The 16,144-nt window shown below is 40.7% G+C and overlaps 1 protein-coding gene across 5 annotated transcripts in view; it reads left to right on the forward strand.

Annotated features, from left to right (window-relative positions):
- The window catches only part of HECW2 (HECT, C2 and WW domain containing E3 ubiquitin protein ligase 2), a 422,372-nt gene that overhangs the window by 319,087 nt on the left and 87,141 nt on the right, over positions 1–16,144 (forward strand). For all 5 annotated transcript variants that reach the window (XM_043910516.1, XM_043910517.1, XM_043910518.1 and 2 more), the window contains 2 exons: positions 11–196; positions 14,731–14,865. In XM_043910516.1, the coding sequence (XP_043766451.1) occupies positions 11–196; positions 14,731–14,865 (321 nt within the window). The remainder of the gene's footprint in view (positions 1–10; positions 197–14,730; positions 14,866–16,144) is intronic.

The following is a 16,144-nucleotide window of genomic DNA, read 5'->3' on the forward strand; positions in this document are numbered from 1 at the left end:
TTCTCTCCAGAGTGCCTACCGCATGTTTACAAACAACACATGTTTGAAGCACATGATCACCAAAGTCCGGCGGGACACCCACCACTTTGAACGCTACCAGCATAACCGGGACCTCGTGGGATTCCTCAACATGTTTGCAAACAAACAGCTGGAGCTGCCAAGGGGCTGGGAAATGAAACACGATCATCAGGGCAAGGTAACTTGTGGGCGTGGCCCTGGGGAAGCCGCCACATGACCGTGCGACCTTGTGACTTTGGCACTTGGCTCTACCCGTCAAGTGAGTGCCGAAAGTCCTTTGTGAGGGGAAAAATTCCATCTCCTGGTTCCAGGGAAACCTGGGCAAGCAGGCTGTTTGTCACCATCAGCAGTTGCTGCCCTCTTTTGAAGTGGTATATACAGTGTATGGGGGTCGGGGCACTCGATGGGCAAAAACACCCACTTTGCATGGATATTCTTTGAACTGTAATCTCTCACCATATTCTACTGATTAGAGAAGAGGTTTCTTAGGCAATGATACTTCCTTCTCCTAGCTGTGTTGTGGATAGTTGAATACAAGTTGTGGCATTGTTTGGAGAAGGTGGCGAGGTCGTTGCTAAGCAACAACACAGGGTGTGTCTGTGACACCATCCGGGTTTGGGCCTTAGTCTTGTTGGTTCAAAACCCTGATTTTGTTAGCACATTAAACAAGATTCAAAGATTGATTAGTTTATGATGAGAAATACGTAACTCTCGCACAGACCAGGTAACCACATCTGCACTTCCTTCTTAGACAAATGAATCAGAAAGCCGGGTTGCTATCAGGAGGTTGTTTTATGAGTAAGAAATCAAAGTGAGAAAGTTAGTAATTCTTATTAAGGTGTTTCTCAGCCAAGATTTTGTTGATTTAACTCTTGTTCAGCATGTACTAGGAGCCATGAACTGTTTAAGTTCTTTATGTTCAAGCTCTCCACAACAACTCTGTAAGACAATACTCTTGTTATTATCGCTATTTACATATGCAGAGTTCAGGTGCAGAATGGTTCAGTGACTTGCCCAGGGACTAGAGATGGGCAGTGTCTGAGCTGGGCTCTGACCCATGCAGTCTGGTTCCAGGGTCCTTGCTCCTAACCACCATGTTATGCTCTCCAAGCACTGAGAAACCCACAGTTTCCCTGTCTGTAAAAATACTTGAAATACGTGACTTGTGTGGGGAGGATTAAGTTGACAAAATATTTATAGTAACTGTACTTGACTTTTTCATTCAGCAAATACTTACTGAACACCTGTGCTAAACAAGCAGCCAGCTACTCCTCAGAACTGTCATTCTGATGGAAGAGATGGCCAGTGGACAAGTGAATACCAGGCATGCGAAGAGCTGATTAAAGTTTTGATTTAAAGAAACGCAGGATACGGGGTCTAGGAAAAGGCAGGAGAAGAGAGTTATTTTTATAGAGGTGTCTAGGGAAGGACTCACAAATTACGCTGTGCATGCACGCAGACGTAGATGAAGTGAGAAAGAAACTCTACCAGGGAAGAGCATTCAAGGTGAGTGGAATGTGGGAAGTACTCAGTGCATTCCATTCTTCCCTAAAGTACCCTCTAGCAAAAATACCACAGTGTTATCTTGCTCATCCTGAACTCAGCTTCCAGCAATCTTATCTGAGGACTCAGAAGCAGTCAAAATTGATATTACAAATTTCACGGATACATTTTAATGCATGGGAGGAACCCTCAGACTTTCATTGAAACTACTGACTTGAGTTTTGTAAAATTTTTTAGTAAACCTCTAATTCTCAGCCCAGAGAAGATTAGAAGTGGTAAGCATGAAGCTCAGAATAGATGAAAGAGAATGGACTTGTGATTAGGTCCCTAAAGCACAGGTAGAATGGCGGTCTATCAGAGCCAGGTGGGACGGCAGGGAAGCCTCTCCAGGACGCGGGGACCCTGCAGGGACACTGGGCAGTTTCTGTGCGCTCTCTTTCCCGAGGAGGATGTCACTTTGCTGGCGCCGAGTGTTTGCAAACATTCTACTGAATGGAAATGCGCAGGTAGTCCAAGATAGGGTGACGGAAAATACTGATGGTATTATGCCTGCTTGTAAAAGAGCATTAGCAGACCAAGAATCAGCTCTGTTCTCAACTCTGACAGTTTTTTTCCTGATGTCATAGGGATCTGTACTCATTGGAAAACCACAGGTCCAGGGAAAAACCCAAGCTGAGATAATGCTGCATGTATTTCTGCTCTGTGCAGAGACTTAACGTGTTAGCTCATTTTGTATCCTTAGCTGAACGGAATCGGGAACTTATCATGCAGACCTGGAAGGGGAGGTTCCTTTCTTGCCAGTCATAACTTGCCAGACATGCTTCAGGAGAGAGCTTCTTATTAATAACACCTGAACCTTGAGAAGAGTTTAAGTTGAACTTAGAATACTATTTAATGCATAAATACATTATTAAAATTAATTTAACATAAAAAAAAAAAAAGATGAGTTACGATGTATTCTTAAGAACAAGTTCTGTCTCATAGCTTTTATAAAAGTTTCGATGGTTAAACAGAGGTGAACATTATCTCGACTCTGTGGGTAACATAACCATCTGTCTTCTTCCCTGAGGGTTTGGACTCACGTGGGGTTTCAGCCTAAAGTTGTAAGCATTGTTAAGAGCATTGAGTGTGAGTTGGGAGACAGCGAACCTCACAGGTTGCTGGTGACTTTCCTTTTGAAGATGTGTGGCGTGAAAGATGTGGATGGAATGAATTACCAGACAGGCCTGAAAGATGATCACTTTAGCCTGATTCCTCTGCTTTGTGCATTTAGAATTTAATGATTTTTAGCTAAGCTGGATACCTTAATGAAAGCAGGCATATCTCCCTGTGCTCCCCATCATCCTTTCTTTACAAATGACTGACTTCCAATAAACAGAAATAGCTTGAAAGAAAATCTGGGAGAGGCTCTTGCGATAGCTGTGCTTTAAAAATCATAGCTCCCATCCTTCGCCGTTAACAGGTTTTCTTCTAGCCTGAAATTTTAACTGCCCCTTTTTGATGTATTGCTTTACCTCTAGAATGTTTAAACGGAGTAAACTTTTTTCTCATTTAATATAACATCAAAAAGCTATTAAATACTATGAGTTTTTTCCCCATAGTGATGACTAATTTCTAGAATTGACATGGAATAGAATCACCAAATACTCACCTGCATGAAAAGGCATGGTTCGTATGAGAAAGGTTGTCAAATTTAGCTGCTCAGGCCTATGAAATTTGGCTCCATCTTCTTTTCTCAAGTGCAACATCTTCCTTTTGTTTTCATTAGTTTTGCCATTCAACACACTTCCGAATGCCTGCTATAAGCATGCCGCTCTGATAACCATGATACAAGCTCACAGTGTAGTATTATGTAGTGTGGACCACTAGATATGTGCTAGATGTGGCTGTGCACTTAGATTAATTCCTTCCATTCTCAAAGCAACCTTGTACATAACTGCTATTTTTAATCCACATTTTTCAGAAGAGGAAACCGAAGCACGCTGTGAGCTGACCAAGGTCCTGTAATTACTGTGTGGTAGAGTTGGATTTGACTTAGGCCATCCAGATCCAGTCTGTGCTGTCTCCCTGCCTCTCAGCAGGGAGGAGGTGAATACACATCTTTTAGCTCTGACAGTGACGGCAGTAAGCGGTGCTCTGGGAGCATGTGGTGGGGTCTCCTACCATGGCCGAGAGGGTGGGGGCTTTCATACACCACCCCGAAGGGCAGCATCGTGGGTGGATTGCTCTCGGCTCTCTAGACATAAGCGAGTCCCCACAATCCCCCTTGCACGGTTTCATGATGCTTATACCTCTGTGTCTCATGGTGTTGCTATTAACTTGTTTTGTCTTCCCAAGCAGATGATCCCCTCCTTGAGAGTCCTTCTGTTTATTTTTTAATTACTCCCTCTTCAACCTCAGTGCCATTCACGTAGAAGATTCTCAAAACAGGTTTGATGAATGAATGAAATTTGTCATCTGTAGCTTCCTGGTTTTTCAGTGATCTCTGCTTTGGACAAACAAGCAAGCTCCCAGGCTCTCTCCCCATTGCCGCTTAATCCTCCTCCTGTGCACTCTCTGGAAGTAGCTCCTAGGACTTGCCTGGTTTGACCTCTCTTATTCCATGTGTTGGCTTGGATTTTTCACATTACATGTTTGAACAGGGTAGTGATTATGCTTGTACTACAGTTTAGCTGTCTCCAATTTGGAAGAGACTTTTCTTCTAATTACTTAAGGCCAATGGTTTAAGTTGGCTGAGATTTCACAAAATTCTAGATCTGGTGTGCTTTTTGGGGGAGTTCTAGGGTGAAAAATGTCCTTGACTTACATGAAAGAAGAGAAGTTAAATGTTCTTTTAACATTGTGAGTTCAAGAGTAAGAACAGACTATCAGGCCTTCTTTATCAGATGATAATGATGATGACACCTACATTTATTGGGCTCAATCCATGTACCAGGCACTTCACTAGGTATTTGTTCATGGATTATTTTATTTAGACCTCATGGCAGTTTATGAGGTGGGTATTATCATTACTGTTCACATTTTAATGAAATTTGCATGCATGCATGCGTCTGCTAGGCCGCTTCAGTTGTGTCTGACTCTTTGCGACCCTGTGGACTGTAGCCCACCAGGCTTCTCTGTCCATGGGATTCTGCAGGCAAGAATACTGGAATGGGTTGCCATGTCCTCCTCCAGGGTACCTTCCTGCCCCAGAGATCGAGTCCACATCTCTTACGTCTCCTGCATCAACAGTCAGGTTCTTCTAATGTGTGTGTTAGTAAGCAAGTGAGGAATTCAGGATTCTAACTTTAGGAGCATGTCTCTTAACCACTGCACTCTATTGGGAGGGATTGTTTTTGAAAATGAGGTATACTTTATCATTCCAAGGAAGAAGAGTTCCAGTCCAGGTGTTGGGATTACTCGTATCCTTCAAGGCTGAGTCATACAAATAGGTTTTGATTAGATTATAGATATTTTATCAGATGACACCCCACCAGAAACACATTCATGACTTCATGCTTAAATACCATAGATCTTGGAGCTAAAAAGGGAAGCCTAGTCTTCCTATAAGTCAACCTAATAGGTGTGGGATTTCTCTTGGTGGAGAGAATGTTTTAAAATTATATTATGGTGATGGTTGCACAATCCTATGTATATACTAAAAACAGTGGATTGTACCATTGAAATGGGTGAATTGTATAGTATCTGAGTTATATCTCAATAAAACTATTTTTAAAAAGCAGTAGGTTAAATTAGAGGAAGACTAGGTTTCCCTTTTTAGCTCCTGGATTTTATAGATCTTTGATTCTTTAGTCTTAAGGATTAGATGATATAGTTCTACTTTTAATTACATTTGAAAAGGTATCTTGTTCAGAATTCCACACTGTGTTTTAATTAGTATTTTGTTTCACTACTTGATTTTCTTAATTATTTTTATCCTAGCAATTAATCCAAGTTTTACTTTGTGCAGGATAGTCCTCGTGAGACTATGATTAACATCTGTATATACATATTTGTTGAACCTAAAGTCTAGGATTTTCAACTAACAGACAGGACACATTTTGACTTGTCTTATTTGAAACAAAACATTTAAGCAAAGAAAGTAGGCCAGCATAGAAAGAAAATCTCTTCTTTCTTCTTACTGTAATAATTCTTAAACTTTTGTACACTCTCAGGACTGTGGAAAAAAAGGGTAATTTGGGATCTGGGTTACAGTGTTGATATAAACTTTTTATATTTATGCAAGAAATATGCATCAGTAGTATTAAAATGTGACTTGGTTAAAATGCTTCTGATTCTTGGCTGGGTTTGATCATTAGTATGTGCTCATGGGGATAATATATCTGTAGACGATTATGAGTTTTAATAAGGAAAACCAAATGTTACTCAACATAGTAGTGTTTGTTCTTTCTTCCTTACTTTTATCCTTTCCTCCTTTCTTCTTTCTTTTCTTCCTCCCTTCATTCTTCACTCCATTCTTTTCTTCCTTCCCATTGTTAATTTGAAGAATTTGAGGAAATTATGCTGCAGTGGATCAGGATTCCTGGATCCATCACTGGTCTGATCTAACTTCTACAAACCTCAGTTTTCTCGTAAGTGAGAGTTAGTAACCTGTCCTGTCCAGCTCCTGGGGCTGTGGTTGGCATCCACTTAGATAATCATGGGATAACAAATGGAAGAAAAACAATTAGGATTATAATTAACACAATTTATTCAGTAATTGACTCATTACTTATAGTGTAGAAAATAAAAGCAGTACAATTACAAATCTCTAGAATTTTATTACTTAGTTTGGGGAAAGCAAAAATATGGATTATGCAGACACCTACAGAATAACATGGACCATATGGCACTCTAAGTCAGGAATGCTACTCACCTGGTTATTCCTACCCAGCTCACTAAAATCTTGATTTGAATGATTAGGTAGAAGCGAGAATCTATCTAGAACAAAAACTAAACAGTTTCCATTTAGACTTTTATGAAAGTGATGAAGATTTGTTATTGATGGCTGAATCCTTACTCTAATGGGAAATACACCGTGACTTATCAAAGATGCAGTGTAGAATTAGTGTAGTGTCCCATGCCTCCTCTTAACAGCCTGCCGATCTCCCTTAACCACGGTGGTCCAACAAAATGATTTTGTCGCAATGCGGGTCACTTTACTGTTCTTGTCCCTTTTGTCCGTATTGTTCTTGACCAGTCTGCCCTTGAGTGTTTGCTTCTGCCTGAAAGCTGTGTGCTGACCCAGAGCATTCTCTGTTTCTCCACTGTGAGTGCTCTGCTGTGGCAGCCTCTCTGCCGGACTTGTCTCTTGCTGGATTACTGGTCTTCTTCTGTGGTGGTTACATACTCTGTAAGCTCTGGGCATGAAGATAGCATTTTGGAAACATCCTTCACAAGAGAAGCAGCTTTCTTCTTAGAACCGCAACTGAAATCAGATCCATGCATTTGCACAGAATCATGCACTTCCAGTGTAAAACCTCTAGGCACCCTCCCCAAGCCTGTTCTACTTCAGCGCCTCTGATTTGTGTTATGAAAACACAGAATAGGCATCATGCGCTAGTGTAGATGCGGAATGACGTTTCTGGAGTGGGATACCTGCAGAGTTTTCATAGTGAAGATTGGACTTGAACCGAACCCTAAATGATAAGTGGGGTCTTTATAACACTGGATTGTGGAGGAGAGAGAGCAGGGCCTGGGAAAGGAGGGAAACACCTGAAGTAGAGCAATGGAAAAAGGACACATGCTGAGCGGGCACGCTGGGTCCTTTGAAGGGGTGATGGGAAAATATTGAGAAACCCTGTGTTAGATACACACACACACACACACACACACACACACACACACACAAGGGCATGTGCATATACCGATGGCATAAGATCCAATCCCAAACCCAGCAGGCTCACGACTCAAGACTCAAGACAACGCCAATGTTCTACTCAGTCAGGCCAAAGCAGGTCCCTCTTACGCAGACTTTTGACCTTCAATGATTTTATGAGGCCCACCCACCTTGGAGGGCTTCCCAGGTAGCTCAAATGGTAAAGAATTTGCCTGCAACGCAGAAGACCAGGGTTTGATCCCTGGGCCGGGAAGATCCCCTGGCAGAGGGCACGGCAACCCACACCAGTATTCTTGCCTGGATAATCCCATGGACAGAGGAGCCTGGAGGGCTACATTCCGTGGGGTCGCAAAGAGTCAGACAGGACTGAGTGACTAACACTTTCACTTTCACCCACACTGGGGAGGACCATCTGTTTAACTCAGGCTACTGATTGAAAGGTGTATCTCTTCCAGAAACACCAACAGACACATCCAGAATATTGTTTGGCCAAATGTCTGAGCACCCACTGGCCCAGTTAACACATAAAATTAACCATCAGAGATCAATATCAGTGGAGTAAAATCTGTCAAAGCACCATTGCAGAGAGTTAAGGATAACAGAGAATGATACAAAAGACATGGACAGTTAGAAAGTTATGACAAAGCTTGATATTCCCTAAGTTTATATAGTGAGCTTATTGTTTGGTTTAATTTTTGGAAAAAGTTATTTATGTTTTGTCTCCCCTTTCAGATGGCAAATATGGAATAACCCTGTTTTTCTGCTGCTTTGTACTCTCAAACAGTAGAGTACTGTGGGGCACCTCACAGGTGCTTTCCCCAGATCGTTCTACTTGAGCCTAAGTTGATATGCTAAGAAACTTTGAACTTAAAAAAAAGTGATATAAATGTTATCGGTTCTTTAAAGAAAAATGTAAAATGGTAACCATCTCCTTATTTAATGTGAAGCATCCTTTCCCAAAGCTTTCTAAAGCCAAGCTTTGTAATTCTAGGACATCGTGACTTTGGATGTCAGATTGGGGCGTTGAGTATCAGCATGGTCTGAATATTCAACTTGGCAAGTAGAATGACCATGGCAAGTAGCAGTTATGGTTACGATAGATTTTTAGAAGAGAGAAAATATTTGTACCATGAAAGTTACCACAGTCCTAGCCTACTTGAGAATTCTCATTTTACCATACTCTAACAGGCTATGTGGCTGGAGAAGTTGCCCAAGTGATGACATAGACTCTGGTTTTAATCCTATGTGAAGCTCATGACCACAGTTTATTAGGTCAGGTTCATCTTAATGAGTAGAATGCAACTTAATATTTGGAAGTTTCAAGTGAATCCCAAAAGTCTTTTAGCTGAGTAAGTTCTACACTTAGAAAACTATGTTTTTTTTTCTTTTTTTGTCTATTAGAGCACTGTATTTCTTATTTTTGTGGTGCATCTCTTTAATTGCTTTGAAACAACTAATAACTTTGTGGTGGTGATCTGGTTTAATCACCTCCAATTACATAGCATTCCAAGTAGAAATGAAATTAAACTTTAAATAGCACACTTTTAGAGGATCTCTTGCTTATTTTTAAGGGGGTACAAACTTGTTAGACCAAAAAGTAACCCACACAAATGCACACAGAGCCTGAAGCGAAGAATCTTCTGAGGCTGTATACCTTTCTGAATGAGAGAATAGAGCAGAGTTTGGTTTTGCGAATGTATTTTTGAATAAAATGCTAGTACCATGGAGTCTTGAAGGAATTGCTCAAATGTGAAGATGACCTTTGCCTTTTGCTTTTAAACGGTTGTCCTCTGGCCAGCATTGGATCTTTATAAAAAATGTAGTATACTATCTTCAGATTTCATGGTAGTGCCCTTCCATATTACCTAAAATGTACTGATTTGGATAACTTCATTCTTGGTTTTCTGTAGTGGTAAATGCTTAGCAACCAGCTCCTTAGGGGTGGTGGGGAAGAGGGCTGATCTGTAGCATTTGCCATTATCCAGCTTCATGGAAGCTGGTCCAAGCCATCCCCAGCGTGACACTGGCTTCCCTGTATTATTTGTCTTAACACCTAAATACCACCACTCACAACACATGAAATCGGCCTCCCCTGTGCCCCGCCCTGCCTTGAGCTAACATTTGTGTCTGGAGCATTGGGAATGCTTCACTTCTCCACATCTACTAACTGATCAGCTGCTTCCAGAACGCTAACCCAGTCCTTGTGTCCCTGCTTTTCTCTTCTATCCACTTTAGCTCTCTGATCATAACAATTTAACAAAATAACTTTCTTTAACTTTTTTGTGATTGATACAGATGTCATGAGATATTTAGGACCACTCATTCCTTCAAATGAACCAAATGGTAGAAAATGTTAGCATGACTGTTTTTTACTTATAATAAACTATATCACTCAGGCCTTTTCATCTATCATTTGGTAACAGAGATCTGTCTGGGATACAATATAGAGAAAAGAATAGCATGTTTATTCCTCATAATTGGGGAAATGCTAGAGAGGGGACCAGGAGCTGAGAGGAGATTTATATTTTGGAAGGGAGAGAATGTGTGAGTAAATTAAAATCTTTATAAAAATTAGATTACAATTAACTTTTTTGAGCATTTTAAGATTTTATAGAGTTGATAAACTAGAAGTTAGAACAGATTCAGTATGTAGCACTTCTGATCTTTAAATTGTTCTTTTAGGGAAAGAAAGAAGCTCTGATGTCTGTCTTTCTGTAGCATAGTTACAAGTGCTTTTTGTTTTATTTTGTTTACATGGTCTTTTAATACGGATTCCTGGTTTGGCAAAATGTTAACTGGAAACAATTTCAAACTTCTGTGACTTAGATTTGTTGAGCCCGAGGTTGGTATTTCTTCACAAATACTGATGGCTTTTTCTTTTCTTAAAATAATAGAAACTTAAAAAAAGAATTGTGTAAAGAGAGAAGTGTATTTTGTTTGGCCTCCCTAAAATACCACTTGGCTCCAACCAGCTCATATTTTCTGACTCTGACCATGCCCTGAAGCAGTGAAAGGGTAGAAGTTTTTAAAATGAGATTTGAATTTGGATATTTGCATTCCTTTCAGTTTTTTATTATATTGTTAGTTCTAGTTGGTCCAGCACGGGGAAGCTTGAGTGAATTTCCTTAATGAAACTTAACAGTAGAGACTCTGTGTTGTTCAAAATTTGCTTAAGTAGTGGCTAATCTGAAAAAGATTCATTTTTTTGATACAATTGCTTTTTCTATGTGGTCTGCATTCTCAACATACTGTTTACTCAGGCAGTATTTATTAATACAGGGTAGAAAATTTCATAAATAAAGGCAGACCACTCAAGAATGATGACATAAAAAGTGACCCAAATTAAAGTAAAAAGAGGAAAAAAAAGTAGTCAACTTTGTTACTGACTTGAGCTACTTAGGCTATCCTGTGGGAATGTGATCCACTTTTGTGGCATAATTGATTTGTGCATCACAAATAGAAATGGCAGGCCTAAATTTTGGGTGGTATTTGTTGATGCTTTCCTCTTCATGTTAAAGTGGGCTATGTTTTCCACGGCTCAGTCGGGACTTGAGTCTCCTACTTTATGTGGATGTAGCAGAGCACCGTCCAGGGTCACGCAGTTAATGCCCAGAGCTCAGGCGTGTGCTGGGGAAGGAGTTTCTGGCGCTGCCCTTCGCCAGGGCTGGTGCACTGGGCTGGTCAGCGTTGAGAGTGAATGTTCTTGTCGGCCTAATTCAGTGAATATGTTCATGTTTTTCTAAACTCAAGTATTATGTGAGGTGTGAAGAGAGTGAGAACATCATCAAAAGGAAAATAGGAGGAAGAAAGAATGGGAAAAAGAAGAAACAAGAAAAAAGGGAGGAAGAAAGAATGGGAAAAAGAAGAAACAAGAAAAAAGGGAGGAAGGAGGCACTCTCATGGGCCTTGGAGTCAGGAAGACGGATTCAAATCTCAGCTTTATACTTTCCCAGCCCTACGTTTCACTTATACCTCGAACCATTACCCAACTGTATTAAAGGTGAACAACAGGAAGACATCATTATTTATAAAATAATGAAAAATCTTATTTATAATGGTGGTGGCTGGCTTATGTATTCGTCTGTGCTGAGACGGTGCATCAGTTAGGATTTGGTACGGCTACCCTGCGACAGAAACCTATACAAAGTTTAACATGCAAGATTTTACTCTCTCATATGAAGACGTTCAGAGGCAGGCAGTCTGTGGGTCTTAGGGTGGTTCCTTAAATTGTAAGAGCCCCAGCTGCTTACAGTCTTTGGCTTCGCCACTCGGTCTTACTAAAGCCAAACTCTTCAAGGTTCAGTGTGGCTGCGGGAGCTGTGTATGGCCCACATCTTTGTTTTAGGAAGCTGAATGGATGAGCAGAAGGAGGACCTCACCTTGTGAAAATCTCCCTTGTGAGGAGGTTGTCCAGAAGTATCACGTGGCACGCTGTTTACAGCTCACTGGCCAGAACTTAGTCTAGGCCACACAGAGCTAGAAGGAGCCTGGGAAGTACAGTTTTACTGGCTGTCCATTTTCTTTTTGAGGTTGGTGTCTAGACTGTAGGGAGAAAAATTATGATCTTTAGAGAAATGTCTCAGACGTTAAAACTATTATTAGTAATAATAATAGTAATAATAGTAAGTCACATTTAAGGGGTCACAGACACTATGTTCAAAAATTTATGTGAACCATCTCATTTTACCTTTGTTTGATGTAGGCGTTACTGCCCCTATTTAACAGAAAAGAAATGGTGGTTTAAAGAAGTTAAGTAGTTTACCCCAGGCTATGTCACTAGTACGCAGCGGAGCTGGGGTTCAGACCCAGGCTGTCTTCCTGGATCACGAGCATGTAATCACTGCTTACGCTTCGACTTCTCAGGTTTTGACTTGGTAGTTGATACATGTCCATTTGGGATATTTTGAAACCTTCTGTCTTATTTGTGGTTTTGTAGTCTTCAGTTCTCCACATGTTTTACCCAGCACATACACACACACTTCTCTCATTTATTTTTCTCAAGCTTGTCAGTCTTTCTATGCTTATGTAAAAAAAAAACTGTGATTTTTAATACTTGGTTCATTGTCATTTGTCTTCTTGTATTTTGGTCAAGAGTCTGCTATTCAAGTTTTTGGAGGTTTGTTTTCTGAGCACCCTCTTTCTGATAGCCCTAAAAGTTATCAGAGAGAACAGGGTGAGTAAGGAGTCCCTACCCTGAAGGCATTTACAGTATAATTCTTTAGAGAATGGATTTTAGACAAGCCTCTTAACATCAAATTATACTGTGACGCTCCATGTAAATCACAACTGACCTAGATGTACACACCCATTTGTGCTTACAATTACAGGTGCATCATTGTTACCTCTAAATGGCCACCTGCACCTTCAAAACATGCCTAAGAAATTAGGTAGAGTAAGTAGGCAATTCTATTTTCATACTCTTTGCATTTTCCCCTTAGCATCTTTCATATTATTGTTGTAAGTAATAAGAGCTTAATCTTCTTAAAGATGATGTGAGATTGATATGATATTATTCTGAAATGTCTACTTATAAAAATAATTGAATTTCTATTTTATGCCATTTTAAACAGTGGCAGAAGTAATATCCAGATGTTGATTAGAAGCTCAAATCAAACAGGAACTGGTGTCACATTTGAGACCAGAGCCTGGCAATACAAACCTGTGTAGGGTTTACAATTGATGTACTTTTTTTTTAACAGGGTCAGAGAAGTGAGACATTCCACCTGATAGGTTATGAAAGAAGGGAACATTACTCAGGGATATAAGGTTGATGACACCATCTCCTACACAACTTCCATTTAGTCTAAGCTTTGTACCTGGAAATCAGACATTGAGAAAAGGGCCAACAAGGATTCTGGTTCTCGTTATTTCTCTGCTCTGTTTCTTGTGCACTTTCTGCTCAAAGTTATTTTTTAAAGAAGTCATTTTCTGCCTATTTGGGAGCTACTTACAAATTATTGTGCCATTTCCTGATTTTGTATCTACAGAAACATTTTGTTTCATAATGGAAAGGTGATTTTTTTTAATTGGCATAAATATACCATCTGCCCCTGGGATTTATCTAGATGTATTCTTTCCTAGTCTTTAAGGTATGGTACTTTGTTAAAGGAGCTCCATCAGTTTGAGTTGTCAGTTCTATTTTGCTTAGGTTATTTGGCATATAGCTTGTGTCCTGCCATTTTAATCAGTAATGAGTTTCCAGGTTTTCCTAATAGTCCTTTTTATCTTTGATGACCTAATTAACTTTACCTGTTCGTGGAAAACTTACATTTTTAATTGTCCTTGAGATAATGGGCTTCATAATTGCCTTGAGTGAATTTTTCTTTGAAAACTTACTACCATTTGGTTCTTACTGATAATGAAAAATAAGCTCTTCTGAAGAGCTTTAGAATTGAAAAGAATTTTTAAAGGCCTGTCTACATTGCATGCAGACTTTACTGCAAAACTGAGGGAAATGGCTTGTGCTCATTCATGATTTCCTGTCACTGGGGGTTCTGCAGTAAACGTGTCAGACGTGGTCTCCTCCCGCCTGTCACGTTATGGGGGAGAAGTGTTTGTTATGAATGAGAGAGAGAGGGAGACCTGTTCTTATAAGAAATCTGCAGCCCAGAGAACTTAAGTGACTTGCCCAGAGTCACTGAACATGATAAAATTTAGATGACTAAACTGGAAGAGCAAATAAGGAGACTTTAAATAAAGAGTCTTAGAAAAGTGACCGAAGGGTGGAATTTTTTTTTTAGATAACAGGTAGCCAGTAGAGGCTTTGGATTGGAGTGGAGGTATAGTCAAAGCTTTTAGAAAAATATATTCTCACAGTGAGGTGCCAACTCAGTGACTCAAGGTTGTTAGAGATGGGAAACGACCAAGAAACTATTAATAACTTTACATTTAAGAGAAAGTCCTGAAATAATGGAATCAATGGTAGCCAGACTGGGATGGGACAAATAGAGGAGACTCTATATTGGGAAAATGGGGGGAGGACTTGGTAGCTGACTGCATAAAAGGAAAAGAGAAGTCAATGATGTTTGAAAGAAGAACTTGGTAATATCCCATAGCAGTATGCACTTGGCATCAATTAAGAGAAGCCCAAATGTCCAATCAGGTGATTTTTTTCTAAGATCCTAACTTTGACGACTGTCTCTTAAGAGTATTTGCTGAACACGGGGACCACGTTCCTTCCTGCTCTCTTCACTCTGAATCCAGTCTAAGCGTTGCTTCCTGTGTTCTGGTCTGTCTTGAGGGAGGAAGGAGTAATTCTCCCGAAGATTTGAAATTACGAGAAAACAGAGCGAAGGTTATTGCTCCAAAGTGGGTCTCTCCCTGAATGTGTGAAACGAATAGGACACATCTGTGGCATGTATGGACTGTTGACCCGGTGGATTGCTTCCTAGGCGTTTTTTGTTGACCACAACTCCCGGACCACCACCTTCATCGACCCCCGGCTCCCGCTTCAGAGCAGCAGACCCACGAGCGCGCTGGTGCATCGCCAGCATCTGACCCGGCAGCGCAGCCACAGCGCCGGCGAGGTGAGTCCCGGCGGGCGGCTGGCCTGTCGGCGGCGGGGTGCAGGGCGTGGGGTTCCCTGAAGGCTGCGGGCCCTTCCTTACCGCCTTGTTTTCCTAGTCTGAGACTGTCCTTTGGAGGCTGAGAAGTACTGGGATGTTGACAGGGCTTCCCTGGGAACAAATAGAACCTAAATTGCAAGTTTAAAAGTAGGACGTTAGAGGAAAGGCTGAAGAAATTAGATTTTTTTTTTTTTAAAGTGCAGTGGGTGATGAGAGAAGATTCACAATGCAATGCAGTGTTCAAGAGAGGGTGGTGGTGAGCCCTTTGGCGCACCTGAGAGCAACTTCATAGGAAGAAATGGACGTGACTTTTGCTCGGTCACTCAGTTGGGTCTGACTTTTTGCGACCCCTTGGACTGTAGCCTGCCAGGCTTCTCTGTCCCTGAGATTTTCATTGGGGATTAAAATTGGGTTAAAGGTAGGGAAGTTTCTTAAGTGAGGATTGCTGGATTAGATGAAAATCTCCGGCCTCGGCTATGAGGTTGTGATCCTCTCTAATCTTCTTTAAAATTAGAGTCTATCTGAGAGTTGATTTCCGTGCCCAGAGAAAAGGGGCAGAATTAAGAATTAAAAGCTCTACTGTACTCTGCCTTGCTGCTTTGCAGTGACCCGTGGTAACCACATGAGGGCTCTCCAATAACCTAACCAAAAAAGAATAGAAAAAAGGAATACTCTCTTTCTGTTTCCCCTTTTCGGTAGCAGGTTAAATAAATAAAAGAGGAATGCTTTATGTCAAATATTTTCTCCTCAGTACAAGACAAGAGGGCAGTAGAGGGTGAGGTGGTTAGGTAGCATCACCAACTCAATGAACATGAATTTGAGCAAACCCCAGGAGACAGTGAAGGACAGAGGAGCCTGGTGTGCTATACACATACATGGAGTTGCCAAAGTCAGACATGGCTTAGCGACCCAACAATGGCAACAATGGACTTATGCTTTGAATGTCCTATATCATCACTTTATATACATTGTTTCTAAACATTCCCTTAGACAAGTAGAATCAAGATTCTTTTCCTGCATTCCTTTTCCATGTTATGTCTATGAGCATATCATCTTTGCAGTATTATATTGTATGTCAAATATTTTTGCAGCTTCTATTATAAGAAAAGATTATGAATGCACTAAATAACTGGATTTGATTTACCAGAATTCCACTCTTGGAATTTCCCCTCACGATTTACATATTGGCTCTAAGGTTCATGTGTGTTTGCTGGTTAAAAGTGCAGACACAGACGAGTAC

This window comes from Cervus elaphus, chromosome 8 (assembly GCF_910594005.1).
Source record: "Cervus elaphus chromosome 8, mCerEla1.1, whole genome shotgun sequence".
NCBI classification, from domain to species: Eukaryota; Metazoa; Chordata; class Mammalia; order Artiodactyla; family Cervidae; genus Cervus; species Cervus elaphus.